The sequence below is a fragment of the Miniopterus schreibersii genome (assembly GCF_964146895.1).
Source record: "Miniopterus schreibersii genome assembly, chromosome: 5".
In the NCBI taxonomy this organism is placed as follows: Eukaryota; Metazoa; Chordata; class Mammalia; order Chiroptera; family Miniopteridae; genus Miniopterus; species Miniopterus schreibersii.
In genome coordinates, this window is record NC_138106.1 from 53,224,751 (window position 1) to 53,244,795 (window position 20,045).

General features: G+C 42.8%; 1 protein-coding gene across 3 annotated transcripts in view; it reads right to left on the reverse strand.

The window, feature by feature from the left end:
* The window catches only part of GAP43 (growth associated protein 43), a 190,018-nt gene that overhangs the window by 43,962 nt on the left and 126,011 nt on the right, over positions 1-20,045 (reverse strand). The window contains exon 1 of one of the 3 annotated variants that reach the window (XM_081138656.1): positions 799-1,188. The exons of the other annotated variants lie outside the window; for them this stretch is intronic. Coding sequence (XP_080994782.1) covers positions 799-837 — 39 coding nt within the window. The 5' untranslated portion in view covers positions 838-1,188. Of the gene's footprint in view, positions 1-798; positions 1,189-20,045 lie in introns of those variants that run through there. 3 annotated transcript variants of the gene reach the window in all.

Here is a 20,045-nt window from a genome sequence, read left to right on the forward strand (position 1 = left end):
CACTGGCATGAATTTATATGTATCTCCTCCCCCAGCTCAATGTCTTTGCATTGCCCAACTTCAGCCAGCCTTTCTGTAGAAGTACCTTGGCAATTCGAGTCATATTAGCTCTAGGTTTTTATCAAAGAGCTCTAAAAGATCCTGCTTTCTCAGGGGTTTGGAGAAGGCCTCTGTGTAAGACTTCACATTTAAAAAATATTATGGAAAAGTCTGGTTTTTTTAATCCAGGATTTCAAGTCTGGGTCAGGAAATCAATAGATTCAGGGCAAAGAGTAGGTAAAGATTTAGGCAATAAATTCTATCAGGGTCTTGTACAAAGTGCAAAGGAGTTCCAGGGCTTTGGGGGTTTTGTTCAGAATGTGACAATTTAGAATGCTGGTCACAGAACAATGTCTACTTTCCCCTGTGTGTCGTCCAACATTAGTAATCAATACACTAGAGCTTCACAATTTGAGACAGAAAACAGTCATTATTCTTGAGTTTTAAAAAGAGAATGAAAAACATCGTTTCTACTTTTGAAAAAGCGGCATATATTCATTAAATCACAATTTCTTATTCCCAAAGCAGTGTAAACCTAAAATTAGTTTTATATTATCAGCGATAGAGTCATTCTAGTACTGAGAGCAAGTGACTGGAACACAAATTTTTATCATTTGATGCAACATTTACAGCATAACATGCTGCAAATAACTTTTTTTCCACAAGGAAATTCAACCCAAGGATTGGCATAGAAGGTAGATAGTCACAGAAAGAAACATATAGGCAAGTACCCGAATTCTATATCCCTCCATTGCTCACCATGGTGCCCCACTGTGGTTGCTTATAGTCTCCATGCATTCCTTCCTTCAACTTTGGAGCACTGGGGAAATACAACAGTGAACAAGGCAGCAACTTTCCTTCAATAAACCAGTAATAAAAGAGCGCTTATCACGTACCAAGTCCTGCAGTTGTCACCAAGCTTGACCTTGGCCTTTGTTCCATTCTGAGAGATAAGCCACAGCAAGCCAACACAATGGTACATTTTCCACCTGTCATACCAGATCTGCCCCAGTGACCTAGATCCAGCTAATCATGATGCAGGCCCGTCTGACATAATTTGGACAAGCATATGAGCCAGTTGTTACGTAGGTTCATCGACATGCAATGGATATACCAAGGTATTTTTAAAAATAAGCTCCATGTGGGAGTAAAAGCAGGACTGACAATTTTCCAGTAAAATTCAAGACAAGTTTTTCTTCTTCCTCAGGTGACTGTGTGTGTATCCATACAAAGAAAGAAGGAGCAGATGAAAAGCACTTTGCAGAGGCCCGGCCTGCTCCCTCCTCCCAGCACCATGATGCCATACTGCTCGGTTCTCTGATGCACTACCTACCGCCTTCCCACAACCCTGCTGCTCTTGATGACTCCTACTGGGACACACAGCACAATCTGGGGCACGGGAGCAGCTGTCCCTGCCAGGAGCTCTCTGCTCAGAGATGGAAACATGACCCTGTTAAATTAACAGTTGTGAATGGAGCATGGAGCTGAGATGTTGTTAATTTATTTTACTCTATCCTAAGTTTTCTGAATGAGGCACCATCTTATATGACAGGACATCTGCATTTGGGCATTGACGCCAAGTGGTTCTTTAATATGAAGACTGCTCCTTGGGAAGTAGACAAATCAATTATCTCAGAGTGGGCAGGTGTATAGAAAAGACCCTCTGGCAACTCAAGAAAGCTACAATTTTAGGGTCCTCACCCTTTTTTAAGAACACAAATCAACAGAGATGAAATTCTTAAAAAGCTGGAAAACATAGAAATAAGGAAGCTGAGAATCTGCATGACATAAAGGAACTTTATATGGATAAAGGAAGAGCTCCTCTCAATCCTCCTGTTCCTGCCTCAATTTCTCAGTTCATCTGCCACTTTAACTTTCCAAATGATTAGGACTTAATTATCTGTACACAGCCTCTATGCTAAAATGACTCTTTAGAAGGGCTCAGAGTAGACTTGAGTGCCAAGATTGAGGGACCAGGCTCACTTGAACAATCCAGGAGTGTAAGAAACACAAGAGAGGAAGGGGTGGGCAGGAAGGAAGAGAATTATGAAAGACCAGAGTTAGGAGTGAGAGGTGATGATTATTCTGTAATAGCTAGTTGCCCAGATGGGTTGATACACCCAAAGAGGTGTTCAAAGTACTCCATGGGCATGTAGGTCCACCTGGAGGACCATTTAACATCATTAGAGATTTAGGGAAACTGAATTTTAGAGATTGGTTGGAAAAAGACAACTATTAAAAATTTTGCAGATAGAGGGAGACAAAGATAGAGAAGGGGAAAGTATGGGAGGAGAGGGAAAGGAAGGGCAGGGGAGGAGAGGAGAGAGAGGAGGGGAGGAGAATGGAAGGGGGAAGGGATGAAAAGGGAAGGAGGAGGGAAATGGAGGGAAGAAATCAGCCTAAGAGGTCAGACTTAAGTGATTGAACAGAGGCATCTAGAAACAAAAATATTTTAAATAAAAACTGGGTCATAAACTACAGAGTGCCAGACTGTGTGTGTGTGTGCACATGTGCCTTTTTTTTCTTTTTGGCACCTGTAATTGATTCTATTGATATAGCTTAAACTAGAGGTTATTTTCTGGTATAATTCCTTTCACAGTACTAGAAGTAGTTGGACTGAGAGTGTATTTTGTAGAGAGATGAAGGAGGAAGAAGACCTTTCCTAAGACTAGCTGTGGGCACAACCCCAAGATATCAGGCCAAATTGACCTTTCTCAACAAGAAACAGAACTTAACTACGACAAAGGACTTTTGAGCCCAGGGAAACTAGACATCACTCAGTACATTTAGCACAACCCTTTCACTTTCTAAAAGAAAAAGCCATGGTGACCCTGAAAAGTTACCTGCCTAAATTCATAGAGTGAGTCAGTCAGTCACAAATAAGCTTTGTGCTGAGCTCTGATGTCTTCTGAGGGAATTTAAAAATTATTTCATTTTTACATGGAGTTGCTGCTGTCTGTGAATTCATTAAGGACATTCCAGTGCAGTGTGTTATATGTAGGAAGAGTACCATTACAAGTTGTAATAACTTTTTCAGGAATTGTCATTGCTGTAGCTTAGTATTTTTACTGACCAATATATTTGGGAGCTCTGTAATGTATGAAGTCTTAGAGAAAACCAAGGTATGTGAAATCTTTACTTTTCAACCAAGGCTAAAATCTTGAATGAATATTGGTCTGAAGAAGATGAAAAGTAGCATTACACTAACTTGTTGGGACCTAGTCAAATTTCTAAATCCATTAGATGAAAGGGCAATAATTTTCATTAATATTTAAGAATCACAGGTAAGAAAGCCAAAAAAGAAGTAGTTATTTAATACCCAACATTGTTACTCTGGTTAATAGTTTCCTTTCTCTCTGGGGGAAGGAGAAGTGGACAACTTAGAATTCATTCTAAGATGTCCAAACATTTGCATTCTTTATATTACAAAAGAACTTCGGGCAAAAATCCACAAATGCATGACTTTTAGAACTAAAATAACATCATCCATTTAACTGGGACACCTCAATTCATTTAACGTTTTCCAATTATCATAGGAATGCCTCAACCTTCAGAGCACTGAAAAACTTGGCCCTGTGTCTGCTTCTGCCAGCTATAAATACTACTATTATAATACTTCAGATTTTCTCTTAAGCAGGATTGAATTTTTCAATGCTTAAAAAAATCATTGATGTGTGGACAAAAAGGGACCACATGCTAAACCTGACAAGCTCAGGGAAAGCCTGCTTGGAGGCCTTGCAAACTCAGAGACCTAAAATAACCACAAAAGATGGTCTGAAATTAAAACTTTTTAACTAAAAGCAGTCTATGGTGGGTAGTCATGCCCTAAGGCAGTATTTTCCCTTCACAAAGGTTAATTTTCACCTTAACTAAGCCTGTCAGTTGTCCCTTTGCATCTGAGATAACGTACCTGATTAACACAAGCCTTTGCAAAACAAATAGTTCCCCCTCTCTCCTCAATATACCAGGGTAGAGACCAGGAATCTTCCCATTGTCACTGATATCTTGTTAAATGTTGACTGTTAACTACCCTATACCCACCTGTGTAAAAGAAGTATGTGTTTATCATTTTACTTTTTATTCAGTCCCAGAGCACCCCCCCCCTTTGCTTTCCCCCACCTCCCTAATCTATCCCCAGTGGATTTCATGTAACCCACTTACGTCTCCCCCTTTGGCTGTCATCCATAAAGCAAGGTGCAAAACTGCCCTTCTCCGGAGCATCAGCTCAGTAAGTTGAGGTTTTGGCTCCCCAGCAACTGCCGGCAGTTTGGCTCAAGTAAACTCACAAAAGTTCTTCACAGATTTGAATGATTTCTTATGTAAACAGATGTATACCAATTCTTCTAATAATATCTTTAGTAAACCAAATTCTTTTTAATTTGATTGAGCAAAAGGTATTTCTGAGAAGCAAAATTAAAGGGACAGAGGTATTCTAAACAAAGTTTTCTTTAGCACACTGTAGTTCACATGCCTATTATAATCTTATTCGGTCCATAAAGACGGCAGAACAAAGTGTTGATGGTCATATATAAGACCGGGCAGATATTTACTTATGATTCATTCGATTTTTAATTAATAGCTTATTTATTTATTTATTAAATATATCTTTATTGATTTCAGAGAGAGGAAGGGAGAGGGAGAAAGAGAGATAGAAACACCAATGATGAGAGAGTCACTGATCGGCTGCCTCCTGCACGCCCCTACTGGGGATCGAGCCCGCAACCCAGGGATGTGCCCTGACTAGGAGTAGAACTGCAATCTCCGGGATCCTAGGTGGATGCCCAACCGCTGAGCCTCGCCCGGCAGGGCTAATTAATAATTTATTGAGGTGAAACGCACATAAGAAAATTTCACTCTATTTTTAAGCATAGTTGATAGCTCATACTTTAGGGGAAATGTCCATTTATTAAAGGAGTTCACAGTGCAGCTTCTGTGCTTTCTTTAAACCTAGTCAAAGATCAGGAATCCAGTGAAATGCTCCTTATGAAGGAGAGAAGGAAAATGGGCCGACTTCTTCCACTTATGCAGATGAATTACCTTCAGGTTTCTGGGCTGTTGTGGGGAAGAGGTGCTAGTTAAAGGATGAATAGGCATTGCTGGGATACTCAGGGTTCCCTCAACACTCAATCCGGTTTAAAGATCTAACTACGGTGTGAGGGGGTGGGGAGCAGGACACAGGTAGGAACAATGAAACTGTTGTGATTTTGCCAAGAAATAGCATCACTTTTTAAAAACTCTGGCTTTCAGTTCCTTTTTCAGTCCTTTTTTAGTTCCTGGGCCAGTGAGAGCACAAATATGTGATGACTAAGCAATTCTCCAGGGAAATGCGGGGACGTCAAGAGTGATCTTAAAATCCTGGCAGGAACTTGGTTTTTCCCTTCAACTGAAGGGGGCAGCATAGTTCTGCAGCTCCAGAATTTTAATAAGTGGGCCATACATGCTCATTGATTGACTCACTATATAAGAAAACCAAATATCCCATATTGGACATTGGAATAGTAATGTTAGCTTTTCAAATAATAACTGGTGGCCAAGATACAGGTTTTCAGCTCAGTTTTATATATTATTTATTTAACATGTACAGCCCACCTGCTTCCAAAAGAATATGAGGTGGCATGTTCAACACAGTATAAAGGACTATTGGAGAACTCAGTGTCCATTCAAAAAAGTTATCTTTTATTTTATTTTGTATATTTATAATTCTATTTGTCTCACAAAGACAGATAGAAAAGAGGCAAAGGGGATAATATAATTGGTGTCTCCTAACAGACAAGAGTCAGCATACTAAAGACTGTCTATTTTGCTCGAAGCTGAATCTCCAGTTTCTAGAATGGCATCTGGTACACAGTAGATGCTCCTTAATATTTGTTGGGTAAATCCCAAGTTAAACATCTCTGTGCCATTTCAGAAAGATAATGATAGGCAAAGAAGAGCATCTGACTAAGACAAGTACGTTTCCCCAACACCCAACTGAATAACTGACTTCCTATGGTGAGGTTGAACACAAAACCAATTGTGGAAATGAATGAGCAGGGGTCAGACAAGGAGAGAAGTCACAAACCTATATAAATGACATTACAAAAATAGTAATTTAAAAAGCTCCTAGAAATGTCAATAAATCTATGATTTTAAAAAATGACATATTCATCCTATCTATGGATTGGCTACAGTCATATCAATCAAATTATTTTTTAAATGCATATTTCTGTTTCTCATTAGTAAAACAGGTGAAATTATTCATGAGGGATTATTGGAGACTCTCCTCTTCCCTCAGTTTTACTTATCCATATAATGAGCCCAGGGCCTAAAGTTGTACGATGGGATAACTAGTTCCTTAGTCTTTAACTGGGGCTGGGAGGAGCCCAGGTTTGAGAGGAGGGACATACTTACGCTGGTCGATCTGTCAGGACACATGCTAATCAGAATAATGTGCCTAACCTCTTTCAGAAAGGCCCTGATTATGGCAGAGGTATAGCAACCTGACTGGATCAATGTCAAAGTCAATGATGCCCAAGCAAATGCCTGCTGAGAGTCAGCTTTGGGAGGGAGGAGCTCCACTCTTGAGCAGCAGGAGCAGATCCTTTGATAAGCTTTGCCTGTTCACTACTTCTCCCAGTGTTCCCTACCTCTACAAGTGTTCACTACCTCTATAAATGTTTGTTACCTCTACAAGTGTTCACTACCTCTATAAGTGTTTGTTACCTCTACAAGTGTTCACTACCTCTATAAGTGTTTGTTTCCTCTACAAGTGTTCACTATCTCTACACTTGGCAGGCTCAAAGAAGGGAAAGGCGGGCAAGGTGAGGGAGACACTAAACCCTGCTCTTAGAGAGGTCTCTATGTATATGGAGACCACTGAGCTAGGAACAAAAAGGGAAGGGACCCCCCCATCAATTTGCTGAAAAGGCTGAAATCACACATCAGGACATGAGAGAGACCGTGAGACTTCTGCTAACAACTGAAGAAAAAGGGAGAACAGCAGGCAGCCGACATATCTGGGAAAAGACCGAAAAGCAGCGTAACAACAGACAGCCCCTTATATCACTGTCACAGGTAGATTCCTCTCAGTTGAGAGTTCCCAAGAGCAAACCACAGCCTGCGCCGCTGGAGAAGGGACTCAGCAGGAAGAGAAACCTGAGCTCAGGGAACCTGGAAGAAAACTGTCGCAAAATGACTCCTGTTGGACACTCAGGAACACAGGACGCAACAAGTACTTATTTAAAAATTACTGTATTCTTCCTGCTATACCAAATAGTGATTATTAATTTTTAATTAAACCTCTTTCAAGTAGTACTTGATAAGTTTTGTTTAATGAATAAATGACTGAGAAAGACCTTCCTCATCCACTGTAATACGCGCCTTTCCTCAAATACTGTCACTCTTGGTCTACTTACCTTGTTTTTCTTCCCTTGTGCTTAGAATCACCTGACATCTATTTGCATTTCATTATTAACTGAATCGTCCTTTGGACTAAGAATTTTCTGCGAGAAGGACCTTGTTAATTTTGTACAATCCTCAAAGTCTTGGTAGCTAAAGTAGTGTTGGCACGTGGTTGATGCTCCAAAATATTTATTTGTAGTGAAGTGACTACGAGTCACACTACGTTAGTGATCAGAGAGCATGTAAATGGGCAACACCAGCCAGCTGGCTGCATATCCCTGCTTTGCTTTGGGAACTAATGCTTGGGTCATCAAGCCACTCTTCTGCAGTCATATTGCTCTATCCTCTACATTTATGAGTGTACAGCATATACAGTTAGTATGTCAATACAATCCTCATTCGAACCATGTGAGAAACACAACACAATTGAGAAAACACAAAGGGGTCCGGCTCCTAAATGACAGAGCCCACCATCGATCCTACTCCCCAGTCAGTGCTTTTCAAAAAAAAATGTGGGAAGCCAGTACTCCCTGGCGTTTAAGAGCATGGGCTGTAGAGTTAGAGGCGTGTAGGTTTGAATCTTGACTCTGTCACTTAATTATCAGTTCTTGACCTTGGGCAAGTCAGCTTTGGTTTTCTTATGTTTAAGATGGAGAAATATCAGGGCTATCTCACTGGGTCATCGTAAGGGTTAAATGAGTTAATGTATATAAAGTTCTTAGCAGAGTCCCTGAGATCCTCAAAAAGGAGTAGCGGCTACTATTTTTCTCCTCAGAGTCATTGCCATCATCAATATCATCTCAGAGTAATTTCTACATTATCATTAGAATAAGTCAAGATATGTTAATAAGATAAACACCAAAGGAGGTTTGGTCATGAGACTGTGCTCATTTCCATGATTGCCGGTATCCACACCCAGGGAGGCTCGAGTCCAGTTCCTTAACTCTACAGTACTAATGAGCTATCTGTCCTCAAAGAAATAAGCAGGAAACAGTCCAAAATGTGCCACAGTACTCAATCCAGTTCTTCCCTATCCTTGGGAAGGGAGCAGATCTGTTTATATTGTCAACGAAAAGTCACAGTCCAACTCCTATACCACCTAACACACACTAACTCTGTCTTTTATCCATCCCTAAACCGCCATATGGTCCAGCATCTTGATGATGGAAATCCACTTAAACTAGAAGTCTATTCATTCTCAAAATATATACTTATAGCCTTCACCTGATAGCCCCCCACAGAAAAATCTCATTTAGCTCCTATTTCGTATATCTATCCCACTGACCGAGCTATATCCCTCACATATCCAGTGAAACAATTGCAGGTGCAGGTTCTGATATTTAGTCTATTTACTCGTGCCTGCTAAAAGCTGTGGATGCAGCTGCCAGACATTTTGTGGGGGATTAGCTGAGGAGCATCTGGTCCTGAGGAGACAGGAGCATCGTGATTTGGGATTTCCAACTCTAGCCAATGCAGCCCCATTGGATAGTTAGTAAAGCTCCTCGAAATGTCATTGTGCCTAATATCAAGTGAGGGTCATAATATGTCATCAGAGTGCATGTCATTATAAAGCCTAGTTAAACGGAAAAGAACTTAGAACTCCATCTTAAAAAAAAAAGGACAGTAGCTTGAATTTTTATATTACAGGTTATAAAATATTTTCAACTTTATAAAATTGTTCCTCAAGGAATTACAATAAAATAGGCTAAGCAAATGTGCTATCCCCTTTATAAAATTTAAAAACACACACAGATTGGTGGAAAGCCCTCGAAATGGTAAAATGGGTCTTAAACCTAGGGCTCCAATCTCCTAGATTTTAAGAAACCAAACAGAGAATTCAGTCTAAGAATTCAACACGTAACACTCAGAAAGTGTCATTGAATAAGTAACAACCCTAATATCAGCACTAAGACTATTGGAAGTAATTTTTAATTAACAAGATTGGTCTACATTTCAGATCTTATGACAGAGGCGGCTCCAGAATCTCTATGTGGGAGGGACCAGGGGCAGGAACATGGTTGGAGGGGGAGTTAGGTGATTTTTCTTGAAGTTGCACTGGCACAGCAAATATACTGCTCTTGACAGTGCGCTTGTTTATATGAGGTAGCTGGTGGAATGATTTGCAGGGACACTGCTATCTATCAACATTATCAGTCACCAGGTAAGTGACTGCTCATTTACAACAGTACTTGAAAAATCTTAAAAAAAAAAAAAAAAGTGCAAGTATGTTTCTCTCTGATTCTAGAAAATATGTTGTATTCTTCCACGTGTGGAAGGACAATCAATTTTGTTGTTGTTGGGGAGGAAGGTGGGATTCTTATCCCCAAGCTGCTAGACACTTTAAAGGCAAATACACAAATACACAAGGCGCTAGAAAACTCTGTAAATCCTGACAGTCTAAATTTGCTCATGATGCTATTGTCCTTGTCATTCTTCCTTTCTTGCCTTTCCTGTTGACTTTGCCATCCAGTTTTCTCTTGGTCATCAGTCACTGACACTGACGCATGATTACATGTCCCCTGGCCTGGCTTTGGGGTAAAATGATTTGAGTTCAAATCTTTACTCAGATACTGCTTAGATGTATGACCTGGGGTAAACTACTTAATTTCTTTAGAATTCAGTTTCTTCATCTCTCAGTAGGAATTGGGATAATAATACCTACTGTGTATAATTTTCTTGATGATGAAAAATAGTATTGGTAAAGTGTTTCATACATAAGAACTCAATAACTAATTGCTTGGAAGAAAACAGTATAAGTGAAGCGGCAATTGCTACTTTCGGGAGACTAGGGATTAGGTGCATTATTTGATAAATGATTTTTCTTTCTTTGATAGCTCATGGAAGAATTTTTTGAGGCCTAAACACACTTCATAAAAATAATAAATGCCCCCCTCCAAATAAAAAAAAAAAAACCTTTAAAAGTAAAGACTATAAAATATACTCATATCCTTGGGGAAAATAATGCTAATAATAAATTTTAAAATTATTATTATATAGTACTATGTGCAAATACTCTTCTAAGCATGTTATATTTTATATATACATACAAATATATATTTTTGAAAAATATTACATATAATTAACTAATTTAGTTCTAACAAGGCTGTGCAATGGTACTATTCTTTTACAGATGAAGGGACTGAGGCACAGGGACACTAAGTAACTTGCTCAAAATCACACGGATAGAAAGTCAGATTTGAATTCAAAATACTTGTATAAGTTGCACGTGAAGTAAAATCACTCTAGGGAGACAGGGCTGACCTACTCTCTACAGGTTTCCCCTCAAGCTCCCAGCTTTATAGACGTCTCATAAGGTGAAGAGTGGAGCGGAGGGTGGGAGAATCCAGAGCCGGACTTTGTCATGGCCGGTGCCTGCCAATGCTGGGCTAGTTCTGAGTGTCTAAAGGACCAGGCTTCGGACTTGTCACTGCAATTTCACCTTCCCCTCTCAGAGACTCTTTACAATAGAGAAGTACAAATGAAACTGCAAAGCAAGGGCTGTGGCATCATGACCTCACCCCCCAAGTGATACCATGACTCACTTTCCTCGTGAAAATTTTGACAGGGAAGAGTCACACTTGAGATGCTGAGAACAGTCTAGAGACTAGGTTTCCTGCTAGTTCTGAATGTAGGAGAGAGAACATATCAGAGAGCAGAGAAAGCAGTACTTGGAAACATGGGAGGAACAGGCCAGGAATTATGGCTATTTAATTAATGAGAAAAGCTGATAAATAAACTAATGTTACCATTATGCATTCTCATTAGAAGGAAGGTGGCAAAGAGCGGGTTCTGTCGTTTATTCCTGAGACTGAGAATTTAAATCCAGCCAGTTTCTGAATTTCCTTTTCCTTGAATCAACTATTGCTGTCATTTTCCTGATAATTGTAGTAAGGTAGACAGAGAAATCCATCTAAAACTATTCGGCAGACATCATACTTCTTGCTCTGCTTATATTCTCAAAAAATGTCATACTGCTTATGCCATATAGCTCATTGGAGAAATCTAGTGACAGTGTTCATCGTGGCCCAGAGAACCAGCACCCCCCTTCCCCGTGGTTCTGTGGGGAGAAACACTGCACCCTCTGGGGCCCTCAAAGAGAAAAAATACCTCTTATCTGTTTTTAAAACTAAGAGGGCAAATTCTACAACTTCTGAATTAGTTCATATGAACCTGCCATCCAGTGATTTATTATAACTTGATCTTTGAGCCAGAATCATTCAGTTGAACTGAGTAAAATTTAAAAATATTACGTCTGATTCTGAGGTCCTGAGATCCATGAAAATTACTTTCTTTCTTCTTGATGCATAGACAGCTACGAGTTGGGCAACACCCTTCTCATAAGCGATGCTGCATGACCCGAAGAGACAGAGCACTAAGTCTGTGCTCGGCACTGTGAAACTGCAGAAAATGAGGATCTTTACAGGTGTCATAACATGGAGCCTTGTGCTCAAGACGTCTAGGAAGGTAGGACAATGCAACCACTGTTTCCACAATTCTGCTTTACTCACCAGATGTCAGTGATTCCCCATACTCCTGTGTCAGTTCAGGACTAGACCCAAGACTCGGAATAAAAGATTCCCAGGGCAATCCAAGAAACATCTTTCCCTGTAGTTGGGGCAAATCAACAGCTCTAGGCTAGAATAATTCCCTAGTTTTAAAAGTCACATCAAAGCCCAATGAGCTTAACAAAATAAAACTGCCTGGAACCTGCACGGCCTCTGTGGGTGTCCAGCTGTCCAGCTGTGCCATGGTATAGAGGCACCCAGAAATGTACCACAGAAAGTTTAACGCACTGTGGAGAATCAAGGTAATAATGCGGGTGGCTGGCAGTGGTGGTAGGGGGTGTCAGGGAACACCTAGGCAAAGATTCCCCTTTTACCAAAAGTCTGGAATTCCACCTTGGAGCATTAGTCCCTTATTCTAAGGTTTAAAGCAGACACTGAAAGTAAACACTATAGACGCTCTTTTAACTGGTCTGCCTTCCACTCTGCTATAGATTTTATCAGGTTGAGCTAATAAAATTATGGTTTTATAACATGCTTACTCCCAACCACCCCAACCCTGCTTCCCCCCAAAACCTTTAAATATTCCCATTGCTTATCAAGCTAAGAAGTTATGCATTATTTTAGCAATTGAAAAATTCATGGAATGGACCCAGTCTGCCCTTCCCACTTCTCTTGTAAACATGCTCTTTACTTCAGCCAAGTAAACTCACATGCTGCTCATTGAACATGCTCCTCACTCCCTGAGTTTTCTGACTTCACTTATGATGTGGGCCCCCTCAAACATTCCTCTTTCATACCCTTCACAACTCATCCCAATTCTCACCTCCTTGGTTGGAGAGTTTTCTTACATCACCCTAAATGTACAGTCCAGGATCGGCAAACTTTTTCTGCAAAGGGCCAGATAGTAAATTTTTAGGTTTTCTGAGCCATATACAGGGTGGGCAAAAGTAGATTAATAATAATGATAATGATGATAAATACAATAATTGATTAATAAATAATAATACAAGAACTCTTGTGTTTTGTGCACTCACAGCTGTAAACCTACTTTTGCCAACTCCTGTATCTGGTCTGTGTCACAGCTACTCAAGTCTGTCATTGTAGTGTGAAGTAAGCTATAAATGCTAAGTAAATGAATGAGCATGGTTGTGTTCCATCAGACTTTATCTAGGAACACTAAATTTGAATTTCACATAATTTGAAAGTACCACATAATTTGAAAGTATCACAAAATATCCTTACTCTTGATTTTCTGTCAATCACTTTATAAGGTAAAAACTCAGTCCGCAGGCTATAGTTTGCCAATTTCTAGGGCAGGGGCTACCTTTATGTTAACCTCCTACCACATCTTTGGGGTTTGTTTTTGTTTTTGTGTTTTGCATTGTAGTTATTAGTGTACTAAACTACCAAACTCCTCATTACTCTGTAAACTCTTTGAGGACAGGAATATTATCTTATTAGTAATAGAGTCTGTGCTATTGTGACATACAGTAAGAAAACCATATTTGGTCTTTGTTTTCATTTCTGGCACAGAAATCCTAAAACCCTTGGAATTTCCAGTGATGAGAACTATAAAGGTATCTTTTGTTATGTTGATGAGATCATTTTTAGGCCTCACCTAAGGATGGGGGCTCCTGGTCAGGAGAACATACCTGGGCTTAGAGAGTTGGAACTTTCATTGTCACTTTTGACCTGTTGGGAGAAGTGAGGGCTGGAGGTTGAGTCAAATACCAGTGGCTAATGATTTCATCAATTACTCCTATGTAATAAAGCCTTCATAAAATCCTAAAAGGACAGGGTTTGAAGAGCTTCCAGCTTGGTGAACAAGTGGGGATGCAGGCAGAATGGCAGGCTCAGAGAGGGCATGGAAGCTCCTCCTCCCATTCCCCATACCTTGCCCTAAGCAGCTCTCAGCTGGCTGTTCCTGAGTTTTAAATATATATATATATATATATGTGTGTGTGTGTGTATACACACACACATATACACACACATATATACACATATATATGCATATGTATATTTATAATAAAACAGTAATCTAGTGAGTAAACAGTTTTCCTGAGTTCTGTGAGCCACTCCAGCAAATTAACCAAACCCAAGAAGGGGGTTGTGGGAAGCTCTGGTTTATAGAAGTATAGGTAACAACCTGGACTTGCAATTGGCATCCTGAATTGGAGGGGGTCCTGGGCACCTCCAATTGTAACCTTTACTCAGAAGTAAAGGTTAACAACCTGGGCTTGTAACTGGCATCTTAAGTGTAGGGTGGTCTTGTGGGACTGAGCCCTTTACCAATGGAATCTGATGCTATTATCTCCTGTCATTAACTCAAATGGTAGGACACTCAGCTGGTGTCTGGAGAATTGTTGTTAGTGTGGGAAATCTCTTCCCCCACATTGCAACTGAGTTCAAGACCCTTTTAGGGGATAACATTTATTAATCACTTTATGCCAGGCACTGAGCTAAGTGTTTTGCATGGTATGGGGGTTCAGAATGAGCTACCCCAAGATGCGCTTCTGTGGTATATGGATTGTTTTGAGATAAAGGCAATTTTAGGTTTAGACTTAAGAGAAACTTCTGCTCCCTTGAACTACCTAGGGGAACTTGAATTAGGGGCCTTACCCATAATAACAGATGATCAGTGCTAATGTTTTTGACCCACCTACATGGCAGTTCAAACTTTTATTTACTAAATTTACTAAACATCTGTTCTTATAATCCGGCAATGATGCTTTGAGCGCCCAAAACTCCTTACCTCATCTCTAGCTCAGGGTGTCTTATATACCCATATTCCCTTTCTATCTCTGAACCTCTGTGTATGTGAAATCTCTGACTCTCTCATGTACGCAGGGTTCCCATATATATGTATGTATTAAATTTGGTGATTTTATCTTGCTAATCTATGTCATCTCTTTGATTATTAGAAAAGCTAGAACTTTTGAGCGTAGGGGGAAGTTTGTTCCTCCTCAACAACAGAAAAATCTCATAAAAAATTATGAGGTAGATTTTTTTATTTTTACAGATAAGGAGACTAATACTTGGGAAGTTTCCATATTTAATAAGTACAAAGCTAGAGCTTGAAAATTTAGGCAGTCTGACTGTAGTGTTCACTCTCCCCACCCCTTTACTATACGGCCTCTCTATCACTATTTTATATAGTAAGGCCTTCATAAATGCCTGGTGAATGCGTATTATAGTTTGGATTAAATTCTGTTTCTTTCCTAAGAACAGGTAATAATAAGAAAGAGGCATCTCAGAGGCAGGCAAACTTCTGAGAACTCAGAAATGGTTGCCACTGGAGCTGTCGAAGGGCCTCTGCCTGTTATCACTTAGCTAACTGCTGAGCTCAGGTGGTGCACAAAGGCACTTAGACCTGAATCTACGTATTACATGCAGCTTTAGACGTGCAGGGCAGAAGTAAGTGGTGGGAAATGCTCAGACACTCGCTGAGCCCCAGCGGAAAGGCCACGGCTATGAGCTAGCAGCATGCCAGCTGCACTCCCAGAAGGAGAGATGCTGCAGCTGTGAGCCCCCTTGTGTGAGACAGAAAAGAGACTTTTTTTTTACTATCAGATTTGAGCAAGTTGCTTATGTGTGAAAGGTTTTGTGGAATCAAGTTAGATGGTGCTAACTCACTAGACAAAAGATCATACCCTCCAGCTCAAGATACCTGTCTGTAGGGACTATTTCTAACAGTCTCAGGTCTGGGTAAGTACAGCCAGTGAAAGGCATCCAGATTAGCTGAGGGAGCACAATGACCTGGTAACAGGAGAGAGAAAAAAATGGTTTGGGGTGGGGGGGGCTCTAAATCCCCAGAGCTGTTCTCTCAGTGAGAAAAGCCAGGCAAAGAGGAAAGATGATGTTCACAATTTTGCTGCTCAACATATGGAGCAGCAACATCTGTACAGCCAAGAGCTGGGTGGCAATGCACTCTAACCTCGCCCCAGGTATACTCATCAGGATCTGCATTTTAATAAATCTTTTGCGGGTCACAACGTTAAATGTACTGGCTTGTAACACTCAAGCGAAACACACTTGTCCTGGTAAATCCATAGTTCCTCTTGAACATCTCTCTAAACAAAAGTATAATTTCAGAGGTGCCTTTGTGGAATTCAGAAAAATAAGAAGCAGCAGGTAAAGCAGTAAAACCCTAGATTAGAAACCAGGAGACCAGGGCTGTAAATCTGGCGTGTTTCAACCTGACCACAACCTCATGGCAGTCTCTTCACTTCTCTAGGCCTCAGTTTCTGTTCTTGCGCGTAGAGGGGGTTCACCAGGAGATTTAAGACCCAAACATTCCAAGTATCAAAGTCCTAATTGTGTGCAAATTTCAGTTATATGTTTTGTTTTTCAATTTCCCTAAAAAACAAAGCATCAGAAAAGTTGACTATGATCTAATCCTACTTTGGCATGAACAGCCCTGCTGCCCTCCCCCCATACTCTTTGGCCTCTACTGACACCTTCTAAATTTAATTATGTACATTAGACATATCATGAGATTGAGACCTTTCTAAAATGTGCCACTCCCCAGAGAAGATCACCAAACTGATCTAGCACAGAATTTGTCTGTGGGCGAGCCTCAGCCTCCCATGTGCTCAGACTCTTGACTCTGCACATGCTTTTGTGAACTAGAAAATGACCCACCTCATCAGGAAAGAAGATACCACCTTCCTTTAGGCACCTAATTTCAACCCTCTCAGCATGCAGGAACACATCATTCATCAGTCAGCAAAAAGCTGCACCTTTCTTACCTTCCCCAGAGCCTTTGCATAAGAGTGAAGCATTCTAAAGGAATGCTTTGCTTAACAATTTTAAAAGCCAAATTGTCAGTCTGTGTGGAAAATCTGAATGAAATCTACTGTCCTAGTTGGAAGAAAGAAACCAAGGCTGCTAAAAATAAATAAATAAGATATGCAAATCACTCATCCTCTGCCACAGTTGGTTTCAACCTATTTAAGTAAGAAAAAGAGGTCAGAACACAGGGAGAGGAAGCTCCAACTCCCACCAGCTTCCTATCTTCAGCACTTTCAAGAGTGGCTGGTCTCCCTCTGCAGCTCCTTCATTCTCCCAGGTCTCTTCACAGTCACCCCACTCCAAGGTTGGGGACCCACCCAGGCCCTAAGTAGTTCAATGCCTGACTCCTGGGCTCTCTCCCCTTCCTTTCAGCTTTCTTCTCACGTGAGCCTGAGGTCATTTTACAGCTGGCAACAAAGTCCATCACAGGGTAAGTGTTCAATACATAATGTTAATGATAAATTTCTAGGCCGCTCCTCCCCAGGGATGCCATGTCAGCAAACCAAAACTTAAATAATTTTTATGTCCCTGTAAATGCTCTGCTTGACCAGAAATGCAGTATACCCACTTACAATCCCCAAATGCCAAGCCAACTCTGGGCTTTATACTTACTTCCTTGTATCTGTGGATGAAGAAAAAAAAGGCCACATACTAAACCTGACAAGCTCAGGGGAGGCCTGCATCATGGGTCTTACAAACTCAGAGACAGAAAGCAACGACATAGGATGGTCTGAACACAGACATTCCTAACTAAAAGCAGGTTATGGCAGCAGTCATGTCCTAGGCCTGTAGCTTCCTTGGCAAAGGTTGATCATTACCATAAGTGAGCCTGTCTGTTGTCATTTTGCATCTATGATAGCATACCCTTGGAATGGCAGAGTAATCTTTTCCAGACCTCTCAAGGCACAACCGCTGGCACCAGAGCGAGAGACCACAGAACCCCTCACTGGTACCACCCCTCATTATTACCTTGTCTCCCGAATACCATCTCTATGCTCTGTAAATGTTAACTGTCTTATACCCACAACGTAAAAGCAGTCTGTGTCTCTCCTTTTGCTTTCTATCCAATCCCAGAGGTTTCCCCACTTTACTTTCTCCTTCCCTCTTAATCTACCACCAATGGATTTTATCAACCCTCCTTGCGTTATGCCCTTTTATTCTAATGTATAAAATAAGCTGCAAATCTGCCATCCTCTGGAGCATTTTCTCAACCTGTTAAGATTTTGCTTCCTGGCAATTGCTGTGAGTTTAGTTCAAATAAACCCATAAAGTCTCTACAGGTTTGGATGATGTTTACCTTGACACTTCCTCTTCTTTATCTTATAATAGCTTCCTGCCTTCCACCCATTTCGCAGTTCCCTGGGCCCTTGGGATGGAGACTGCCCCTTCATGAAGTCTTAAATAAAGTTTGTTTGTACACCTAAACTGTCGTCGTCTTCGTTTTCTTTACAATATCTCTTAGTGAATGAACACGTATGTACTGGCACCATCTGTCTCCAGGCAAAGAGAAAATCTCACAAGAAGTCTAAATTTGGCCGCACCTGCAGAAGTCATCTCACCTCTTCCTACCTGCTCACCTGCTCCACTTACCCTCCCACCTCCCAAAGAAACTCATTTGCAATTGTCTGTGGGAAACAGAAAGCTCGCAGGAAGACTAGGATGTTTTTTTATTTTTATTTTTTGTTAATAATGAAGGATCATTTGTCCCTGGGCTCGGACCTTAGCTAGTGTCCTCGCCGCTGCCATATTCTAATGGCAAGGCATCCTGTTCAGTTTCCAAGGGTCTTCTCCCGCAGACAAGGAGAAACCTTCCTCCCGCAGCTTCCGTCGCCCCCTGCCGCGCCGGAGACGCTGGCGCCCGCGGGCGGGGGAGGCTCGCGCGCCCGCCGCGCCCCCAGCCGGGGCCCAGGCTGGGCCGGGCAGCGCCGCCGGCTGACCCAGCCCTCCCTCCGCCTCCCCTCCCGCCGCGCCCCCAGCCGGGGCCCAGGCAGGGCCGGGCAGCGCCGCCGGCTGACCCAGCCCTCCTTCCGCCTCCCTTCCCGCCGCGCCCCCAGCCGGGGCCCAGGCTGGGCCGGGCAGCGCCGCCGGCTGACCCAGCCCTCCCGCCGCCTCCCCTCCCGCCGCGCCCCCAGCCGGGGCCCAGGCTGGGCCCGGCAGCGCCGCCGGCTGGCCCAGCCCTCCCTCCGCCTCCCCCCAGCCGCGCAGCCCGGGTGGGAGGCGGGCCGGGCCGGGAAGCGGGGTGCAGCTGCTCCGGCCGGCGGGTGAAGCCAGCGGGCTGCCGCGCGCTGCTCCCGCACCGAGGCCGGGGCTTCTGCTGTCCCAGCCGCGGACCGAGGCAGTTCTCTCCCAAACGAGAGCCTGTGGCGGTGCCTTAGAATAAAATGAAATAGAGCTCCCCGCTGTTCCGGGGAAGCGAGGCTCGGGCGTTGGCGGAGGGGGCGCCGCAGGTGGCGGCCGGCGGCCGGGAAGGTGCGCCCCGCGCAGGGCCCCCGCCCCGCCCGTCGGGCTCCGCCGCGCCCCGGGTCCCGGACGCCCGGCCCCTCCCGGCGCGCGCGGCCCGGCCGGAGCCCCGGGCTGGGGGCGCTGGGAGCGGCTGGGCGGCGGCGGCGGCGAAACAAAGGGATGAGGTCACCCCGAAGAGAGGCCGGAGGGACCGCCTCGGGGAAGCGGAGAAGGAGCGCGGGGGGCTGTGGGACCGAGCGCCAGTCCAAACGCAGGGGGAGGGGACCCGGAGACAAAGGCGGAGGGAGGACCCGGCTTGGGCGAGGGAGGCCAAGGCGACAGCTGTCTGCCCTGAGAGGACCAGTGGCAGAGACCCCAGTCAGAGCCAGCCCTGCTTAGGAAACATTGAAAAGTTTGCTTAAACCCATCATGTTCCACAGACTCTCACCATTTGGGTCAGTACTTTGAATTATACAATTAAAAAAAAAAATGCAGTTGGTCTAAGGATGGGCTTCAGGGTTTCCCTGCGTCTGAAGGCGTGTGCACTGTAGTTCGTTTATGCGATTATGTTTAGATAATTATGTTCCTACTGAATGTCCATAGCTTTTCTAAGAAAGTCAGAGGAGTCCATCACCCTAAAAAAGGTTAAATGTTAGGAGGCTCTGATACCGTGGGGGGAGGAAGCACGCACCTAAAATGCACGCGATACCAGACGTGAGGATGTAATACCTCCTCTCTTTGGTTAATCAGGTTAATACCAGTCACGATAAATATTTTGAAGGTAAGAGGCCAGCGACTAGTGCAGTTTAATTTGAGAGAAGACTGAAGGCAGCATCCTGAAAGAGGCAGGGTGCAGAGGCGTTGGAGGCACAGCCGAGGAGGCGT